Below are 16,693 nucleotides of genomic sequence, written 5' to 3' on the forward strand. Positions count from 1 at the left end.
AGCCATAAAAAAGAACAATATAATGCCATTTGCAGCAACACGGATGCAACTACAGATGACCATACTAAGTGAAGTTAAGTCAGAGAAAGACAAATACCGTATGATATCACCTATAGGTGGGAATCTAAAAAAATGATACAAATGAACTTATTTACAAAACAAAAACAGACTCACTGACGTAAAGAACAGACTGGTGGTTGCCAAGGGGGAGGGGGGAGGGGGAGGGATGGAGTGGGAGTTTGGGATTAACAGATGCAAACTAGTATATATAGGATGGATAAACCACAAGGTCCTACTGTAGAGCACAGGGAACTATACTCAATATCCTGGGATAAACCATCATGGAAAAGAATATAAACCAAGAATGTATGCATATGTAGAACTCAATCACTTTGCTGTACAGCAGAAACTAACACAACATTGTCAATCAACTATCCTTCACTAAAAAATCCTGACTTTTTAAAATATTTTTTAGAAACAAATATAGCTTCACGATCTAAATAAATGTTTAGACACTGAAAATAAACATATATGCAAATGCATGATGCATGTTTAGAGAAAATGATTATATTTTAATGTACATTAAGAGGAAAAGAGGCTAATAAGCTAGGCATTTACTCTAGTTGTGGATGCCTTCTATTCCCTGACCACTACTTTTTCAATATACAGGGGGATGTATAGACATACTTGTTAGCGATTCATCTTTTGAGGATCTGGCTCTACTAAATTCCATAAACAGAATCGCAATAGTTTAACTGTAGATTGGCACTCACACCTTAGGACAGACCAATAAATTAGACAGTGCTTAAAATAATCCCTAAAAGAGAACAACGAAGTGAACACCTAGAACGGAGATTCCCTGCCACGTCAGATCCTTAAATGATATGGTTGACCATTGCATGTAGGAGAACAGAAAAGAGATTCCAAAATGGCCAGCTGTAAGCATGTTTTAGGACACTTGTCCGGAAGATTTGGTCTAGGCTTGGGAAGGTGCATGGGGTCAAACAGACCATCCTATGGAGGTATTCCTATTCTGTTCACCCATCAAGTGGCAGTGAATCCTTGAAAATAAGGCTCTGTTTATGGAAACGACGCACAGCATCTCTGTCTTTCTCTAACATCATCTACATCTCTCACACTGCGGGATGCACGGAGTTCAAGCGTTTTACACTCAGTCTTGCAAAGTTTTGCCCTGGTTGGATGGTGTAAGCAACATATATTTCCAGCCAGTCTTCCTCTCCCAAAAGCACTGGTATAATCCATAACATAGCCTGATTGCATGCTTTTTCAAACTTCAATCATTTCACGCTTCCCTGCTTTTGTCTGAGAGGTTGCATCAGAGCCTGTGAAAATTCTGAGTTTCGGGGGCTTGTAGTGGATCAAACAATAGCTCTCCACCCCCCAATGATATGTACACCCTAATTCCCAGAACCTGTGAATTGGTTAGGTGACACGGCAAAAGAGAATTAAGCTTGTAGATGGAATTAAGATTGCCAACCAATTTAGAGATTGGGAGATAACCCTGGATTATCTGGGTGGGCTCCCTGTAACCATAAAAGTCCTTAAAAGTGGAACCGGGAGGCAAAACGGTCACAGTGATGACCAGTAATTATTATTTTTGAAGACGGAAGTAGGGGCCATGGCCCAAGAAAGCTGGGTGTCCTCTAGACACTGGAAAAGGCAAGGACAGATTTCCACAAAAACCAGAAGAAACACAGCCCTGTCAATGCCTTGAGTTAGTCCAGTGAGAATTGCATCAAATTTTGAGCTTAAGAGCTGTACGCTTGGTTTTTTGTTTTTTTTTGGCCTCGACACATGGCTTGTGGGATCTTAGTTCCCTGACCAGGAATTCGAACTGAAAGCGTGGAGTCCTAACCACTGGACTGCCAGGGAATTCCCTATTCTTGTTTTTTTTTTTTTTTTTCCTTTTCTTAAAGGCACTACCTTTGTGGTAATTTGTTACAGCAGCAGTAGGGAACCAATACACACCAAAACTTTCTCTGACTACTGCAGAAGCAGTTCCTCTCTCCTCCACGACTGCAACAAGTCTTACCACATTTGACAGGTGTGTTTTAACTACCCTTCCTGTGTTTTCTTTAAAAACAAAATAGACCTCAAGATTTATCACTGTTGGGACTCCTCAATGCTAATACACACGGCAACTCAAGGTAAATTTTCTCATTAGCTATGTGGTAAATGAAACAATAAGGTATATTGACAACATTTTTTGAATTGGTAGCCTACTTGATATTCAGGAGAGAAAAACCAAAAACATCTTTTATGACACAGAGCAATGCTGTTTAAGACAAAATGTAGCATTTAGCCTCAACTTGTATCATTTAGAATAGAAGGAGAGATAAAAATTTCTCAGACAAGCAAAAACTAAAAGAACACAGCAATACTAAACCTATCCTAAAAGAAATATTGAAAGGTCTACCTTAAATAGAAAAGAAGCACAGAACGGGAGAAAATATTTGCCAATGATGCAACTGACAAGGGATTCATCTACAAAATTTAAAAACAGCTCATGCAGCTAAATATCAAAAAAGAAAAAAAAAAATGGGAAAAGACCTAAATAGACATTTCTCCAAAGACGACATACAGAAGGGGCACATGAAAAGATGCTCAAGATAACTAATTATCAGCAAAATGCAAATCAACATGAGATACCACCTCACGCCAGACAGAATGGCTATCATCATAGGGAGATTGGGCTTGACATATATACACTAATATGTATAAAATGGATAACTAATAAGAACCTGCTGTATAAAAAACTAAAATTAAAAAAGGAGTTCACCTCGAAACTTTTTATTAAAAAAAAAAAAAAAAAGTCTACAAATAACCAATCCTGGAGAGGGTGTGGAGAAAAGGGAACCCTCTTACGCTGTTGGTGGGAATGTAAACTGATACAGCCACTATGGAGAACAGTATAGAGGTTCCTTAAAAATCTAAAAATAGAACTACCAACATGACCCAGCAATCCCACTACTGGGCATATACCCTGAGAAAACCATAATTCAAAAAGAGACATGTACCACAATGTTCATTGCAGCTCTATTTACAATAGGCAGGACATGGAAGCAAGCTAAATCTCCATCTACAGAGGAATGGATAAAGAAGATGTGGTACATATATACAATGGAATATTACTCAGCCATGAAAAGAATAAAATAATACCATCTGCAGCAACATGGATGAACTTGGAGATTGTCTGACCTACTTCACTTAGATGATAAAGACAAATATCGTATGGTATCACTTATATGTGGAATCTTAAAAAAATGATACAAACTTATCTACAAAACATAAAAAGAGTTACAGATGTAGAAAACAAACATGGTTACCAGGAGGTAAGAGAGGGGAGGGGTAAATTGGGAGATTGGGACTGACATATACACACTACTATATATAAAATAGATAACTGATAAGGACCAAGAGATTGGGACTGACATATACACACTACTATATATAAAATAGATAACTGATAAGGACCAAGTATATAGCACAGGAAACTCTACTCAGTACTCTGTAATGACCTATATGGGAAAAGAACTTGAAAAAGTTATACATGTATGTATAACTGATTCACTTTGCTGTACAGCAGAAACTAACAACATTGTAAATCAACTATAAGTCAATATAAAATAAACTTTTTTAATTTAAAAAAGAAATAAAAATTTAAAAATAGAAAAGCAGCAGGAATCTATAGGAAAGGGAAGATCACAATTGGAAAGTAAATCACATAAATAAGCCAGTATTCAGATTAAAAAAAAAAAAAAAATCAAAAAAATTTGTGAGAGCAATGAAAACTATAATGAAGAGCAAAAGGAAGAACATGAAGATGTAAAAGATGTCAAAATTATAAAACGTGGTGGAGGAGAGTAAGAAAACAGATTTTGTTTTTTTTTTTTAGAATGGTTTGACCCTATATGACTATCAGTCTAAAGCAAGTACGTAGATATAGGAAGGGGTTAACATACTTGAAAAACAGGGAAACCACAAATCAGAAACATACAGATTCACAAAAACCAAAGAGAAGAGAACACAAACATAGTACAAAAGCACTGAGCCCCAACTTACGGCGACACAGTTTCTCTTTTGCCCTTGTGTTCACCGGTTCAGTGCTCAAAAACAAAAAATAAATCAACCTAAGTCCAATATAACAAAGTATTTAATGCATTTAAAATTCTGACATGAAATGTTCCTGCAATACTTATTCAGACAGTCAGTGCCTTGGCTTAGTAAGTGCAGAAACGGTCAATCAAGCAATTTATTTGTTAATTAAACAATTTTAGCAAATTAAAAGTCTCTTTGCACTTCAAGACTGAGCGTGCTGTGGATGTCATTAACATTTTAACAATTTTTGTGGGTGTAATATTTAGTAAAAAAAAAAAAAAGAAACAAAAAAAACTCTAATACATCATTACACCGCAAGCAATCTCTTGGAAGTTTTTATCAAATATGCCGCGCTGAACCCTGAGTGTCACGCTCTTCATGGCGGAATGTCTATTATAGATCAGAGGACCACCTAGAAGTCTCTCTTTAGAGAGAAAGGTAACTCTTAGCATAAAGCAATCCAGTTTTCAGATGGTAACAATCACCCAGTATAGTTCTGAGAACCGTCAGATGTTGGCGGAGGGAAAATGACCTCCCCTTTCTAACTCTTGATGTCAGGCTTCTCATCTTGTAACTCGTTTCTGACTTTACCTCTTTTATGACCGTGTGGTTTGAAAGGACAGAAGACAAAAGCTTCCTGTAAACCGTGAGTTGACATTTGAAGCTAATGGTATCAAGCTGAAAGCCACCAAATTTTGAGTTGCAGGGTGTTGTCTGCTAGGATTCTAATGTGGCTTTGAAACTGTAGGTATTATTTTATGTCGTTTCATTCACATTAAAATACGATCCTGTGGAATGCAGAGAATGACATCACAGGAGAAATTCTGCTAAGTGTGATACGGAAAAAATTAACATTCTTTGCACACTGCATGCACATGCTGCTTGGAGAAGGATGTGTGTATACACATTTTCCAAGAGTTATTTTGGAAACACCGCCCAAGTAGGCTGCGAGCTCTTATTGATAAGAGAAGAATCGCTTTTCAAAAAAGGATCTGGGTGTCTCTGCAGTGGACAGATCTGGGTGACTTTACCTGAGGCCAGACCTCAATCTAGGATAAGGAATTCCGAGATGAACAAGTGCGGCATTCCCCTAACTGAAGGCGATCTGATGCCCTCGGCATCACTCTGAAGAGTTGTCTGGGATGATTACCTTCAATCAAATTGTGACTTCAGATCTAATCACTAGCTCAACAGGAAACAGAATAAAGAGGCATCTCCCAACTCCAGGAGATACAATCAGATATCATCTATATCCAGGATGCAAGCGGGTTGTTCTACTAAAGCCCTGGTCTGACCTCAAAAAAGGTACTTGAAATCAGATACCAGTGCAACGTGAGACTGGGCCAGATTAAGAGACACTTAATAGACATAACTGGTCTGTGAAAAGTAACAAATATGACTGGATGCCATTGAGGAAATCTGTATATAAATAATGGGATTTTATGATATCAGGAAAATGAGCTTTATTTTCATGAGGTGTGATTAAAAAAACTGTTGCCAGGCAGGAAAATGGTCTTTTATTTTTTGGAGATGCGTTACACTAAAGTATTTTGGGGATGAAATCCTATGATGTCTGTATTTATTTGAATTGGATAAGATAATGTTTCTATAATATACTACATCTACATGTTGATAAATTAATATTCTGTTTCTAGCGTGGGAATGAGTCTCCCTCAAGTGGGCATTTCTTATTGCCTGAAGACGTTCTTTTGCAGGGCAGGGGACCCATCCTACAGACTTCCAGCGGGCAGGGGCCAGCAAGGATGCTGCATGCTCTACAATGTGCAAAACAGCCCCACATAACAGATTGATTCATCAGCCCCAAATGTTCAGTCCTTTTATCTATCTAATAATCAATCAATCTACATACATACACATGTATGTGTATGTCTACATAGCAACTATGGTGGAGTGTCAACTTTCTCTTAAAACTAAATGATGCCTATTCAATGTATTATTCTTTCGAGGTTTATCTACTTTTCAACATTTAATAAAACAAATAAGGTAATACCTGGTTCCAGAAAAAGAAACACTTTTTAAAACAACCTAAATGTCCATCAACAGATGAACAGTTAAAGATGTGGTGCATATATACAATGGAATACTACTCAGCCATAAGAAGGAGTGAAGTAATACCATTTGCAGTTACATGGATGGACCTAGAGATGATCATACTAAGTAAGTCAGACAGACAAACACAAATATCATGATGTCACTTATATGTGGAATCTAAAATATGATACAAATGAACTTATCTATGAAACAGAAACAGACTCACAGACAGAGAGAACAGACCTGTGGTTGCCAAGGGGGAGAGGGGGAGGGGAGGGAAGAATTGGGAGTTTGGGGTTAGCAGATGCAAACCAGTATATATAGGATGGATAAACAACAAGGTCCTACTGTAGAGCACAGGGAACTACATTCAATATCCTGTGACAAACCATCATGGAAAAGAATATGAAAAAAGAACATATATATGTATAACCGAGTCACTTTGCTGTACAGCAGAAATTAACACAACATTGTAAATCAACTATACTTAAATAAAATTTTAAAAAGAAACACTTATAAAAATGTATACCATGATGAAAAAAGTGTAAATGTAGATGGCAGCAGAAATCAGTGTTAGTTATCTCAGGAAAATCAGATTATTTTGGATAGCTGCCATGTTGATCACACAGTAAGCAACCCAGCAGCCCTGGATCTAAATGAACCACCGTTTAATAACAAAGAAATAAAATAACTGCCACTTTTGTTTTTACAAGTCAGAACACAGAAAGAAGGTCCTATGAGAACTTAGATAATTTCAATCAGATTGTACCAGAAATACGACGATATGAAAGCTATCAGGCTTCACCGTGAAGAGAACTTCGGTAACATTTTGCAGGATAAGAAGTGAACAATATTGATTGGGCTTGGGAAAAACAATCCCTGCTTTTTGTTTTGTTTTTTGACACCTGGGCCCAATGGAAGATACCTCAATAGTTGTGGGGAGAGAAGAATACGGAAGCCTCTAAAAAATAATTTTCTTGCAAAAAAAAAAAAAATCTAAATGTATTCAAAACCTTAACTCAAAGCACAGATGAAAAGGCTGTTTCTACTACTAAAGAAAGAAGAAATTGTAATTTGGAACAATTTTGTAAGTTACATTGCTAAGGAGAAAACTAGATGCCCTTAAAAGGTGAGCCCTAAAAGAATTGAGAAGCCTCTAAATTTCTCAAGAGTAAAAATGGAGACACTCCCAACACATTACTCTAAACTAGTGATTAAACTTCCATTTTTTCTGGTTTTTTGAGAAGTCTAGGTGAACTAGGATTGGGTGACAACGTTTCCTGGCTTATTAAGCTAATACGTACATTCACATACTTATGCTGTTTGGGTCTATAAATAGAACTGGGTAAGTTTTTATTGAAATAAATGTACATGCGTGAAGGTCACAGATTTGAATATACAGTCCAATGAGTATTCTCAAGTATGTGCGAATAGGTGTACATCTTCCATACCAAGAGAAGTATACTCTCACCTCTCAAAAAAAGTCACTTTCTACTCAGTGTCTTTATTCCCAGAATAAATACCACAGCTATTCAACACCCTGGGTTAGTTTTGCCCTGTGTTGAAATGTGTTATGAACAGAATTATGTAGTAGACGTTTTTTTTTTCTCTTACCACTTCACTTCACATAATGTTTTGGGATTCAGCCACTTTGTTGTATCTATAAGCCATTTTTTTCCCCACTGAACAGCATTCCGTTATGTGAAAAATATTACAGTTTGGTTGTTCATTTTCCTGTTGAAGGACATTTGGGTGCTTTTAGTTTGGTGCCATTAAGAAAAAAGTTTACTGACTTTATAAAGAATCAATGTCTTAGAACTTTATTTTGGGACTTCCCTGGTGGTCCAGTGGGTAAGACTCCGTGCACTCCTAATGCAGGGGCCTGGGTTCCATCTCTGGTCAGGGAACTAGATCCTGCATGCATGCCGCAACTAAGAAGCCCACATGCCACAACTAAGACCCAGCGCAGCCAACATAAATAATATTTTTAAAAACCTTCCTTATTTTGACAGAGACACACATAAGCTGTAAAACTGATAGAGTCACTTGTTGTCTTACCCAGCTTATCCAAAGACAACATCTCATAACTATAGTAAAGTACCAATACCAGGACTTGAAATTGATGCAATACTCTGTTAACCAAGCTACAGATCTTATTCAAATTTCACCCCTTTTTACATTGTAATGCACTGTTTGTGTATGTAGGAGAATCAACTTAGGATTTTGTTAATAAATAACTCAGTTTTCTATTTCAATGATTTAATATTTATTTTATCATTTTTTCTCATTTTCCACTAAACTTGCTCTGTTTTGCTAAGTAGGTGAAAACTTAGATGATTTCACATATTTTTATATTTCCATGTAAGAATTTAAAGACATAAGTTTTCCTACATGCTCTGCTTTGCTTGCAAGCAACAGATTTTGAGACATGTTGATTTCAATTTCTTTCAGTTCAAAATATTATTTTAAATTTCCCTAAGGACATTTCTCTTTTGATCAATGTTAATTCAGAAGCGTGTTGTTTAATTCCTAAATATTTGGAGATTTTCTACATATGCGATGTTCACCACTGTGATCTGTAATTAGGATCAAATACAAGAAAATATTTGATTCAAACAAACAAAAAACCCCAGCAGAAACAAAAAATGCTATTTAAAACTTGAGGAGAGATTAGGAGAGACATACGCAAAACATACATTCTAATTTCTGAAAAATGCCTGGCAACGTTTCTGGTGATAGTCTTATTGAGACTATAAAAAAAATTTTTTTTTTTTTTTTTTTATAGCAACAGCCATCTTTTCTTTATTTTTGGCTGCGTTGGGTCTTCATTGCTGCGCATGGGCTTTCTCTAGCTGCGGCGAGCGGGGGCTACTCTTCGTTGTGGTATGCAGGCTTCTCATTGCGGTGGCTTCTCTTGTTGCAGAGCACAGGCTCTAGGTTCGCAGGCTTCAGTAGTTGTGGCACGTGGGCTCAGTAGTTGTGGCTCGCAGGCTCTAGAGCGCAGGTTCAGTAGTTGTGGCGCACGGGCTTAGTTGCTCCGCATCATGTGGGATCTTCCCGGGCCAGGGCTCGAACCCCTGTCCCCTGCATTGGCAGGCAGACTCTCAACCACTGCACTGCCAAGGAAGCCCTATGAAAAATTGTGAGCTTGATAATAGTGTAAGCAAATTGTCTTGCAGCTGGTTAGGGGATGGACTTCAGGATGTGATGAGGATGTGCTTTTTAGGGCTTGTTATCAAGCTGCTGGAAGTTTCTTAGGGCTGCACAGAAAAGGCCTTTTCCCTGGTCCTCCCCCCTTTCACATGATTGTCCACCGCTTGCACGGATCCATAAAAAACATGCTCACTCTCCGAAGCGTTAGCTTGCTTGGAGCAACATTTCACACTGTCGAGAAAGCTAAAATGACCAGCCAAATTACGATGAAAATCAACTGAGAAAGGGTAAGCCCTTGCATTTCGTTTCTCAAAGGCAGGATGGCGAACTGCTAGTTTCACTGTTCATTAAATCTAGTTAATGGGGATGCATGATGTGAAGAGAAAGCAGTTCACCAGCTCCCGGTGTGATTAAAGCATACCCGGGGCGTTGCATATCTTTCCAATCACACATTTTAAGATACACCTGGAGAAACCGTAGCCAATCCAGACGAAAGCCACTGAGGGGGTTAAATGGACTCGCCGTTGTGTTTACAGGGAGATTGACAAAGGCTACCTCTAAGGACTGGCTGAATAGTTGTGAAGTGTTCTTGAGGAGAGAGAAGGTTTGGGGAGGCCATCTGCCTCCTGCAGACAGTTTCAAAGGGAGGCTATTTGCCAACTGGGAGAGGACGTGCAAACATAAAGACCTTAAGATGGAATAAGCAGGTCAGTGAGAAGGGTGCCCATTCTTGTAACCATCTTGGGACCGATGGATCTCGTTTTCAGTGGACAAGGCATGGAGAAGACACATGAGACCAAGGAGCCCAAGATCCAGGCTTGAGATGAGATTGCTATTCCTGATATTACAATCACCACCAGCTACATCTATACAACAGTGGACAAGGCCCCCCGAAGTTACGGCATCGGCCTCACGTATCAACACTCCCAGTGGCCAGGGGTAGAAATGCAACTGTTTACATATGGGAAGGGATACTTCCTTCTTAGTCCCTGCGTCTACGTACTATGTCTGCTTTACTTGTTTTTTCCTTTTTCTCATGAGTGGAGATCAGAGACTTCTATATCATCAATTCACCTCCATATACTAGGAAAGATAGACCTGTACCATCTGCAGTTCTTCTAGCCAACTTACAAGCTATCAGATTACCATGGCAACTGCAGGTCCCCAGAGGATGAACACTGAGGGGGGCTGTTTTGAACCTGAGTCCATCTTTCAAGTCCAGGCTGTGCGCTCTTGCAGAAGGTGTGTATTTGGGCTCGTTTGTTGAGATCACAGGTATCTGCTGAAGCTTGTCCTAATGCACGTATGCTACATCTTCAGCTAGAAACTCCCTCAAAAGAATATTATCACGTAAACAGGAAACTGGAGCGAACCAAGGAGCGGAGGGCGCATGGCATCCCTCCTGTGAGGGCAAACACCAGGATGTGCATGTCGGGGCGCCGGGTCGTGGGGTGCTTTCCTTCCACGAAACTGTTTGGGGCAAAGGGTGTCATTTTTTACCTTGTTTTCTCGCCAGAGTGGGCTGCTCTATAAACTGGGTCTTTGCATAAAATGACGAAGGCGATAAGCCCACAATGATAAATGCAGGTGGTGTGAATAAAAAAAATGCATGCATAGGGAAAGAAGGGTGGGGCAATCCCCATGTCTTTTCATTAATAGTAGATGTAAATCTACCGTTTTTGTATCTTCTGTCCTTCTCTTCTTTCCCTTCTTGTTCAAAGCAAAAACTCTATCATGAGGAAAGCCGTGTAGCAATGCTTCCTCACAATTTTTTAGAGCATGGGACTCGGCAGCATTTCATTAAGTGTCTCCCCTCTTTAACACTCTGTGGCTTTCTAGGATGTGTTCTCATGCTATTTCAACTTCGTCAACTGTAAGCTGGGTGAAGAAGGATTCCAAGTGCCTAGAGCTGGTGGGAGCATTTTATAAAATTACTTCCACAAATCCCTCCACAGAGGACCTCGCGCACGTGGTCAGTGATCAAACAGGCAGCCTTTTTAAAAATGATTGTTCACCCCTAGTCTTTCTAGAACAACCCACCCTCTTGCAGAAGAAGCATGTCTTTGGGAAATACTGATGGAGAGTGTGACTCGGCAATGACAGCTCGGAGATTTGCATCCTCGGGACAGCACGAATGAAGGCAGCTCAAGACAAAACTCAATTAAAGCAATCAGATCACCCCTAGTTCCTTCTGCTACTTTTTTTTTTCCCCTCTCTTTTCCCCTACGAATCCAAGAGGGAATTAATGGAATTCAATCATGGATAAAGATGTGGTGTGTATATATATATATATATATATATATATATATATATATATATATATATATATACACACACACACACACACACACACACACAATGGAATACTACTCACCCATAAAAAAGAATGAAATAATGACATTTGCAGCAGCATGGATGCAACTAGAGATTATCATACTGAGTAAGTCAGACAAAGAAAGACATACCATATGATATCACTTATATGTGCAATCTAAAATATGATAAAAATGACCGTATCTACAAAACAAACAGATTCACAGGTGTAAAGACCAGACTTGTGGTTGCCAACGTGCAGTGGAGAGGCGAGTGGTGGATTGGGAGTTTGGGATTAGCAGATGCAAACTATTATATACAGAATGGGTGAACAACAAGGTCCTACTGTATAGCACAGGGAACTATATTCAATCTCCCACGATAAACCATACTGGAAAAGAATGAAAAAGAATATATGTATATAACTGAATCACTGCTATACAGCAGAAACTAACATCGTAAATCAACTATACTTCAATAAAATAAATAAAAGGGGGATTCAATCACAGACATGGCTCAGAAGGCAGCTATTGTCACTCAAGCGCTAACAGATTTTTACTCTAAAATAAGAGGTCCACAGATGACAGCCCATAAGGCAAATCTAGCCCGCCACGTTTTTCGTATGGACTACTGCCTAATATTCCTTTTACATTTTTAAATGGTTGGGAACAAATAACTCAAAAGAAGAATATTTCATGACATGAAAAATTATATGAAATTCAAATTGTGTCCATACAATTATTGGAACACAGCCATACCCATTCACTGACATTATCTGTGGGTCGTTTTGTGCTACCAGGTACAGTTGAGTAGCTGTGACAAGGCACACAAAACCTAAAACATTCAATACTGTCCTGTTCCATAAAATTGTTCAGAGCGTGTGTGCTAATCCTTGCTCTGAACAAACATTTTCAGGGGATACCATATCCCATGAGATTACCTCACTCAGCAGGGCGATAGGTGAATTCAATGGGCTTCCACGCCATTTTTAATAACTTATGGTATGAGAATAATATAAATACAAAGGGAAACCAACTGAGATTAATAATATTGTTGTATAAACATTCAGGACGCTTTGAGCAAATGCCTCAGAACTTTATTTATGCACAGGGAAGTTTTTTTTTTTTTTCTTCCCCCATCCAAAAGTTCTTGGGAAGACTGAAGGGATCCAGGAAGCCTGGGCACAATCATTTTCAGTTAGGTACAGACGGTGTTCAGAAAAAAAAAGGTGCATCTCCAAATTCCACAAGAAGGCATTTTATGACAGAGAATTCCCTTCCCAAAAAACTGCCTGAATCTGTCTTCTAAAAATAAACAGGACTGTTCCTTTTTTCCCCCCTAGAAGATAACTGTCCACTCTCTGCTGTGATTCAGCATCAAGCCAGTAAGGAAACAATGGCGCTACCTTGGGTTTGCGAGCGTCAACCGTGAAGGGAAGTGCAGTAAATGACCAGGGGGCCCCTGTCATTGCTGAGCAGACAGCTAATGATTTGACCACAGACTTCAGAAGGACCTGCCTATAAAGCAAAACAAAGGGATGCTATCTTCTAAGAAGCTATCATTAAGTCACCGCTTACAACTGATCTGTTTTTTCACCCGGATGACATTTCTGCCATCTGTTCTCTGAAGCAAGAGATGCTTTGCACTGAAGCCACCTTGGGTTTTTATTTTTCTTTAAACTATAGGTTATAGGTCAAGCTGGTTACCAATCATGGCATGATGTGTGAAAACGAAGTAGTAAGGAGAATGTTAATGGGATATGAATTCCGATATTCCATGGAGCCTGAAACTTGACATTCTAAATTTTTCTTGAGGGAACCAAAGAGGGAAAAAAAGAAAAAAAAAAAAAAGATAGGAAGAACTAAACTACACGGACTGATGTAAATTTCTTATCAGGTACTTCCTGTTCTACAAATAAGTAACACAGCTTTCCTCAACAGTTAACAATTTTGCGGATTAGGTTCAGCAAAGTCAGCTAAAGGGATCAACGCTGGAACTTTATGACCACAGTAAAGAAATTACCAAATACAAAAAGAAAAAAAAAAAAAAAAAACAGAATTGTGCTAACGTATGGACCCCAGAGATGTTTTCTCAACACAGGAAAGGGTATAGTGATGGTTACGTCTCCAGGGAGGGGTAAACCAGCAAGATCCTAGGTGGAAACAGATCTCCTCCAAAGTGATGCAGAAGAGAGTTTAGTGAGAGGACTGTTTACAAAGGTGTGCTGAAGACTGCACTTGGCCATCTGCACTGTGGATTTGCGCGAGCAGAATTACTAAGCTTTAACCAGCTCTGGATGGGAAGGGCAAGAGGAAGAAGATGCTCGTCAGAACCTGTAGACCTTGGGAGGCTGCAGGTATGCAGAACCATGGAAAAGCCCACAAGTGGTCACACCAGAGGGCACAAGCCCTCCACCACATTAAAGCAGGACAACGATCTTCGCTAAGTAAATTAAGTACCGTTCTATTACACGTGTAGACAGACAAGGTCAACAGAAGAGAAACTCTAGAAATACACCCAACCACATACGAAAATTTAGTCCATAAAATGAAGAGAACAATCAACAGGGACTGCTTTATATACATGTATATTTGGAAAACTAAAAGAGATTCCCTACCTCACACCATGAATAAAAATAGACTCCAAATGGGATCCGCCCCTTGCAGCTTGGTGGCCAAGCCTTGGCCCAGGGCTAGCTAGAGCCGAGCAGGTTCACAGACTCCAGGGACCGGACACCTTAGGAGCTGGGAGGCGTTGCCCTAGCACCCCAGCTAACTTCCCTACAGGCCTTGGCCTTAACAGGTATTGGTGCCTGCCGTGGACGCATTTAGACCCCGGCCTTTTCTCTCTGGAGACTTTCTGCCTATGGCTGGGGACAGAGTGAGGTCGTTGCCTTGACGACGACAGCATGCGGCCCGCGGTCCTCCCGAGTGTGAACTTGCGGTGGGTTGAGGCCAGTCGGCCTCCTTGTCTGCTTCACCTGGGACCCCTGACTGTGTCTGCGGAAGAAATCGCGACAGCAGTAGAATTGCTAGTTTGCTAGTCAGCGTCTTTTAGACCTGCGAACGAGATGCATTTCACCTCAATTTTGTTTCCAAGTTGAAAACCTTTGGGTATTTCCACGCCAAAGGATTTAAAAGAAACACAAGAAAAATTCCTACTGGTTTTTAATTAAAATGGAAAAATATGAGAACCTAGGATTGGTTGGAGAAGGGAGCTATGGAATGGTGATGAAATGTAGGAATAAAGATAGTGGAAGAATTGTGGCCATTAAGAAGTTCTTAGAAAGTGATGATGACAAAATGGTTTAAAAAATTGCTATGTGAGAAATCAAGTTACTAAAGCAACTGAGGCATGAAAATCTCGTGAATCTGTTGGAAGTGTGTAAGAAAAAAAAGCGATGGTACCTAGTCTTTGAATTTGTTGACCATACAGTTCTTGATGACTTGGAGCTCTTTCCAAATGGACTAGACTACCAGCTAGCTCAGAAGTATTTGTTTCAGATTATCAATGGCATTGGATTTTGTCACAGTCACAATATCATACACAGAGATATAAAGCCAGAGAATATATTAGTCTCCCAGTCTGGTGTTGTCAAGTTATGTGATTTTGGATTTGCGCGGACACTGGCAGCTCCTGGGGAGGTTTATACTGATTATGTGGCAACCTGATGGTACAGAGCTCCAGAACTATTGGTTGGTGATGTCAAGTATGGCAAGGCTGTTGATGTGTGGGCCATTGGCTGTCTGGTAACTGAAATGCTCATGGGGGAACCCCTTTTTCCTGTAGATTCTGATATCGATCAGCTGTATCATATTATGGTGTGTTTGGGTAATCTCATTCCAAGACATCAGGAGCTGTTTTATAAAAATCCTGTGTTTGCTGGAGTAAGGTTGCCCGAAATCAAAGAAATGGTTCCTCTTGAAAGACGCTATCCCAGGCTCCCTGAAGTTGTGATAGATTTAGCAAAGAAATGCTTACATACTGACCCAGACAAAAGGCCCTTCTGTGCTGAGGTCCTGGCACCATGATTTCTTTCATATGGATGGATTTGCTGAGAGGTTTTCTCAGGAACTGCAGTTAAAAGTACAGAAAGATGCCAGAAACATTTATCTAAAACACCCCAAAACAGAAAGAAGGAAAAGGAAAAAGATGATTCCTTGGGTGAAGAGAGAAAAACACTTGTGGTACAGGATACAAATGCTGATCCCAAAATTAAGGATTCTAAAGCATTTAAAATAAAAGGATCAAAAATGGATGGAGAAAAAGTTGAAAAAGTCAGTCGAGCTTCAAATGCCAGCTGTCTCAATGACAATGGGATGAGCCACATCAAAACAGTGCCTTCAACAAGCCTCCGAGATTGCAGCAATGGCAGCATGGGCCACACAAGAAATCCAGGCACGGCAATTCCTCCACTTACGTACAACCTTTCTGCAGTGGCTCCGACTATTAATTCTGGAATGGGAACTATCTCCAGAGTTCAGAGTTACAAAGTGGATGAGAAAACCAGGAAGTATTGTATTCCATTTGTTAAACCAAATAAACATTCTCCAGCAAGAGGAGTTTATAATATTAATGTGACCACATCGGTAAGTGAACTATTTCAGAGGCAGAAGAGCAAACATTAGTCATTTCTAGACTTTCATTAATAGTAAATATAATAGTGAAGAACTGAGAGTTTTATTGGGAGACGTATCATAAAGTGGAAACTTAATTATGGATATATCATCCCAGCGTGTCAAAATCATAAATGTGAAAGACAAGTTTAAATTTCATAAGTCCGGAAATTTAAATATAAGATGTTATTATAATATAGAATGGATAAACAACAAGATCTTACTGTGTAGCACAGGGAACTATATTCAATATCCTGAGATAATGGAAAAGAATATAAAAAAGATACATATATATGTATAACTGAATCACTTTGCTGTACAGCAGAAATGAACCCAACATTGTAAATCAACTATACTTCAATAAAAAAAAGATGTTATTATTAAAAAAAAAAAAAAAAGACTCCAAATGGATTAGCAATCTACATGGAAAAAAAGGAAAA

At 39.2% G+C, this 16,693-nt stretch overlaps 1 protein-coding gene across 1 annotated transcript; it reads left to right on the forward strand.

Moving 5' to 3' along the window:
• Positions 1-14,544: 14,544 nt before the first annotated feature.
• Positions 14,545-16,138, forward strand: LOC132357321 (cyclin-dependent kinase-like 2). Its single transcript, XM_059910695.1, is given in 1 exon segment — positions 14,545-16,138. A coding segment is annotated over 1 exon segment (855 nt). The 5' UTR covers positions 14,545-14,813; the 3' UTR covers positions 15,669-16,138.
• Positions 16,139-16,693: the final 555 nt, after the last annotated feature.

The sequence above is a fragment of the Balaenoptera ricei genome, chromosome X, assembly GCF_028023285.1.
Source record: "Balaenoptera ricei isolate mBalRic1 chromosome X, mBalRic1.hap2, whole genome shotgun sequence".
Taxonomy (NCBI): Eukaryota; Metazoa; Chordata; class Mammalia; order Artiodactyla; family Balaenopteridae; genus Balaenoptera; species Balaenoptera ricei.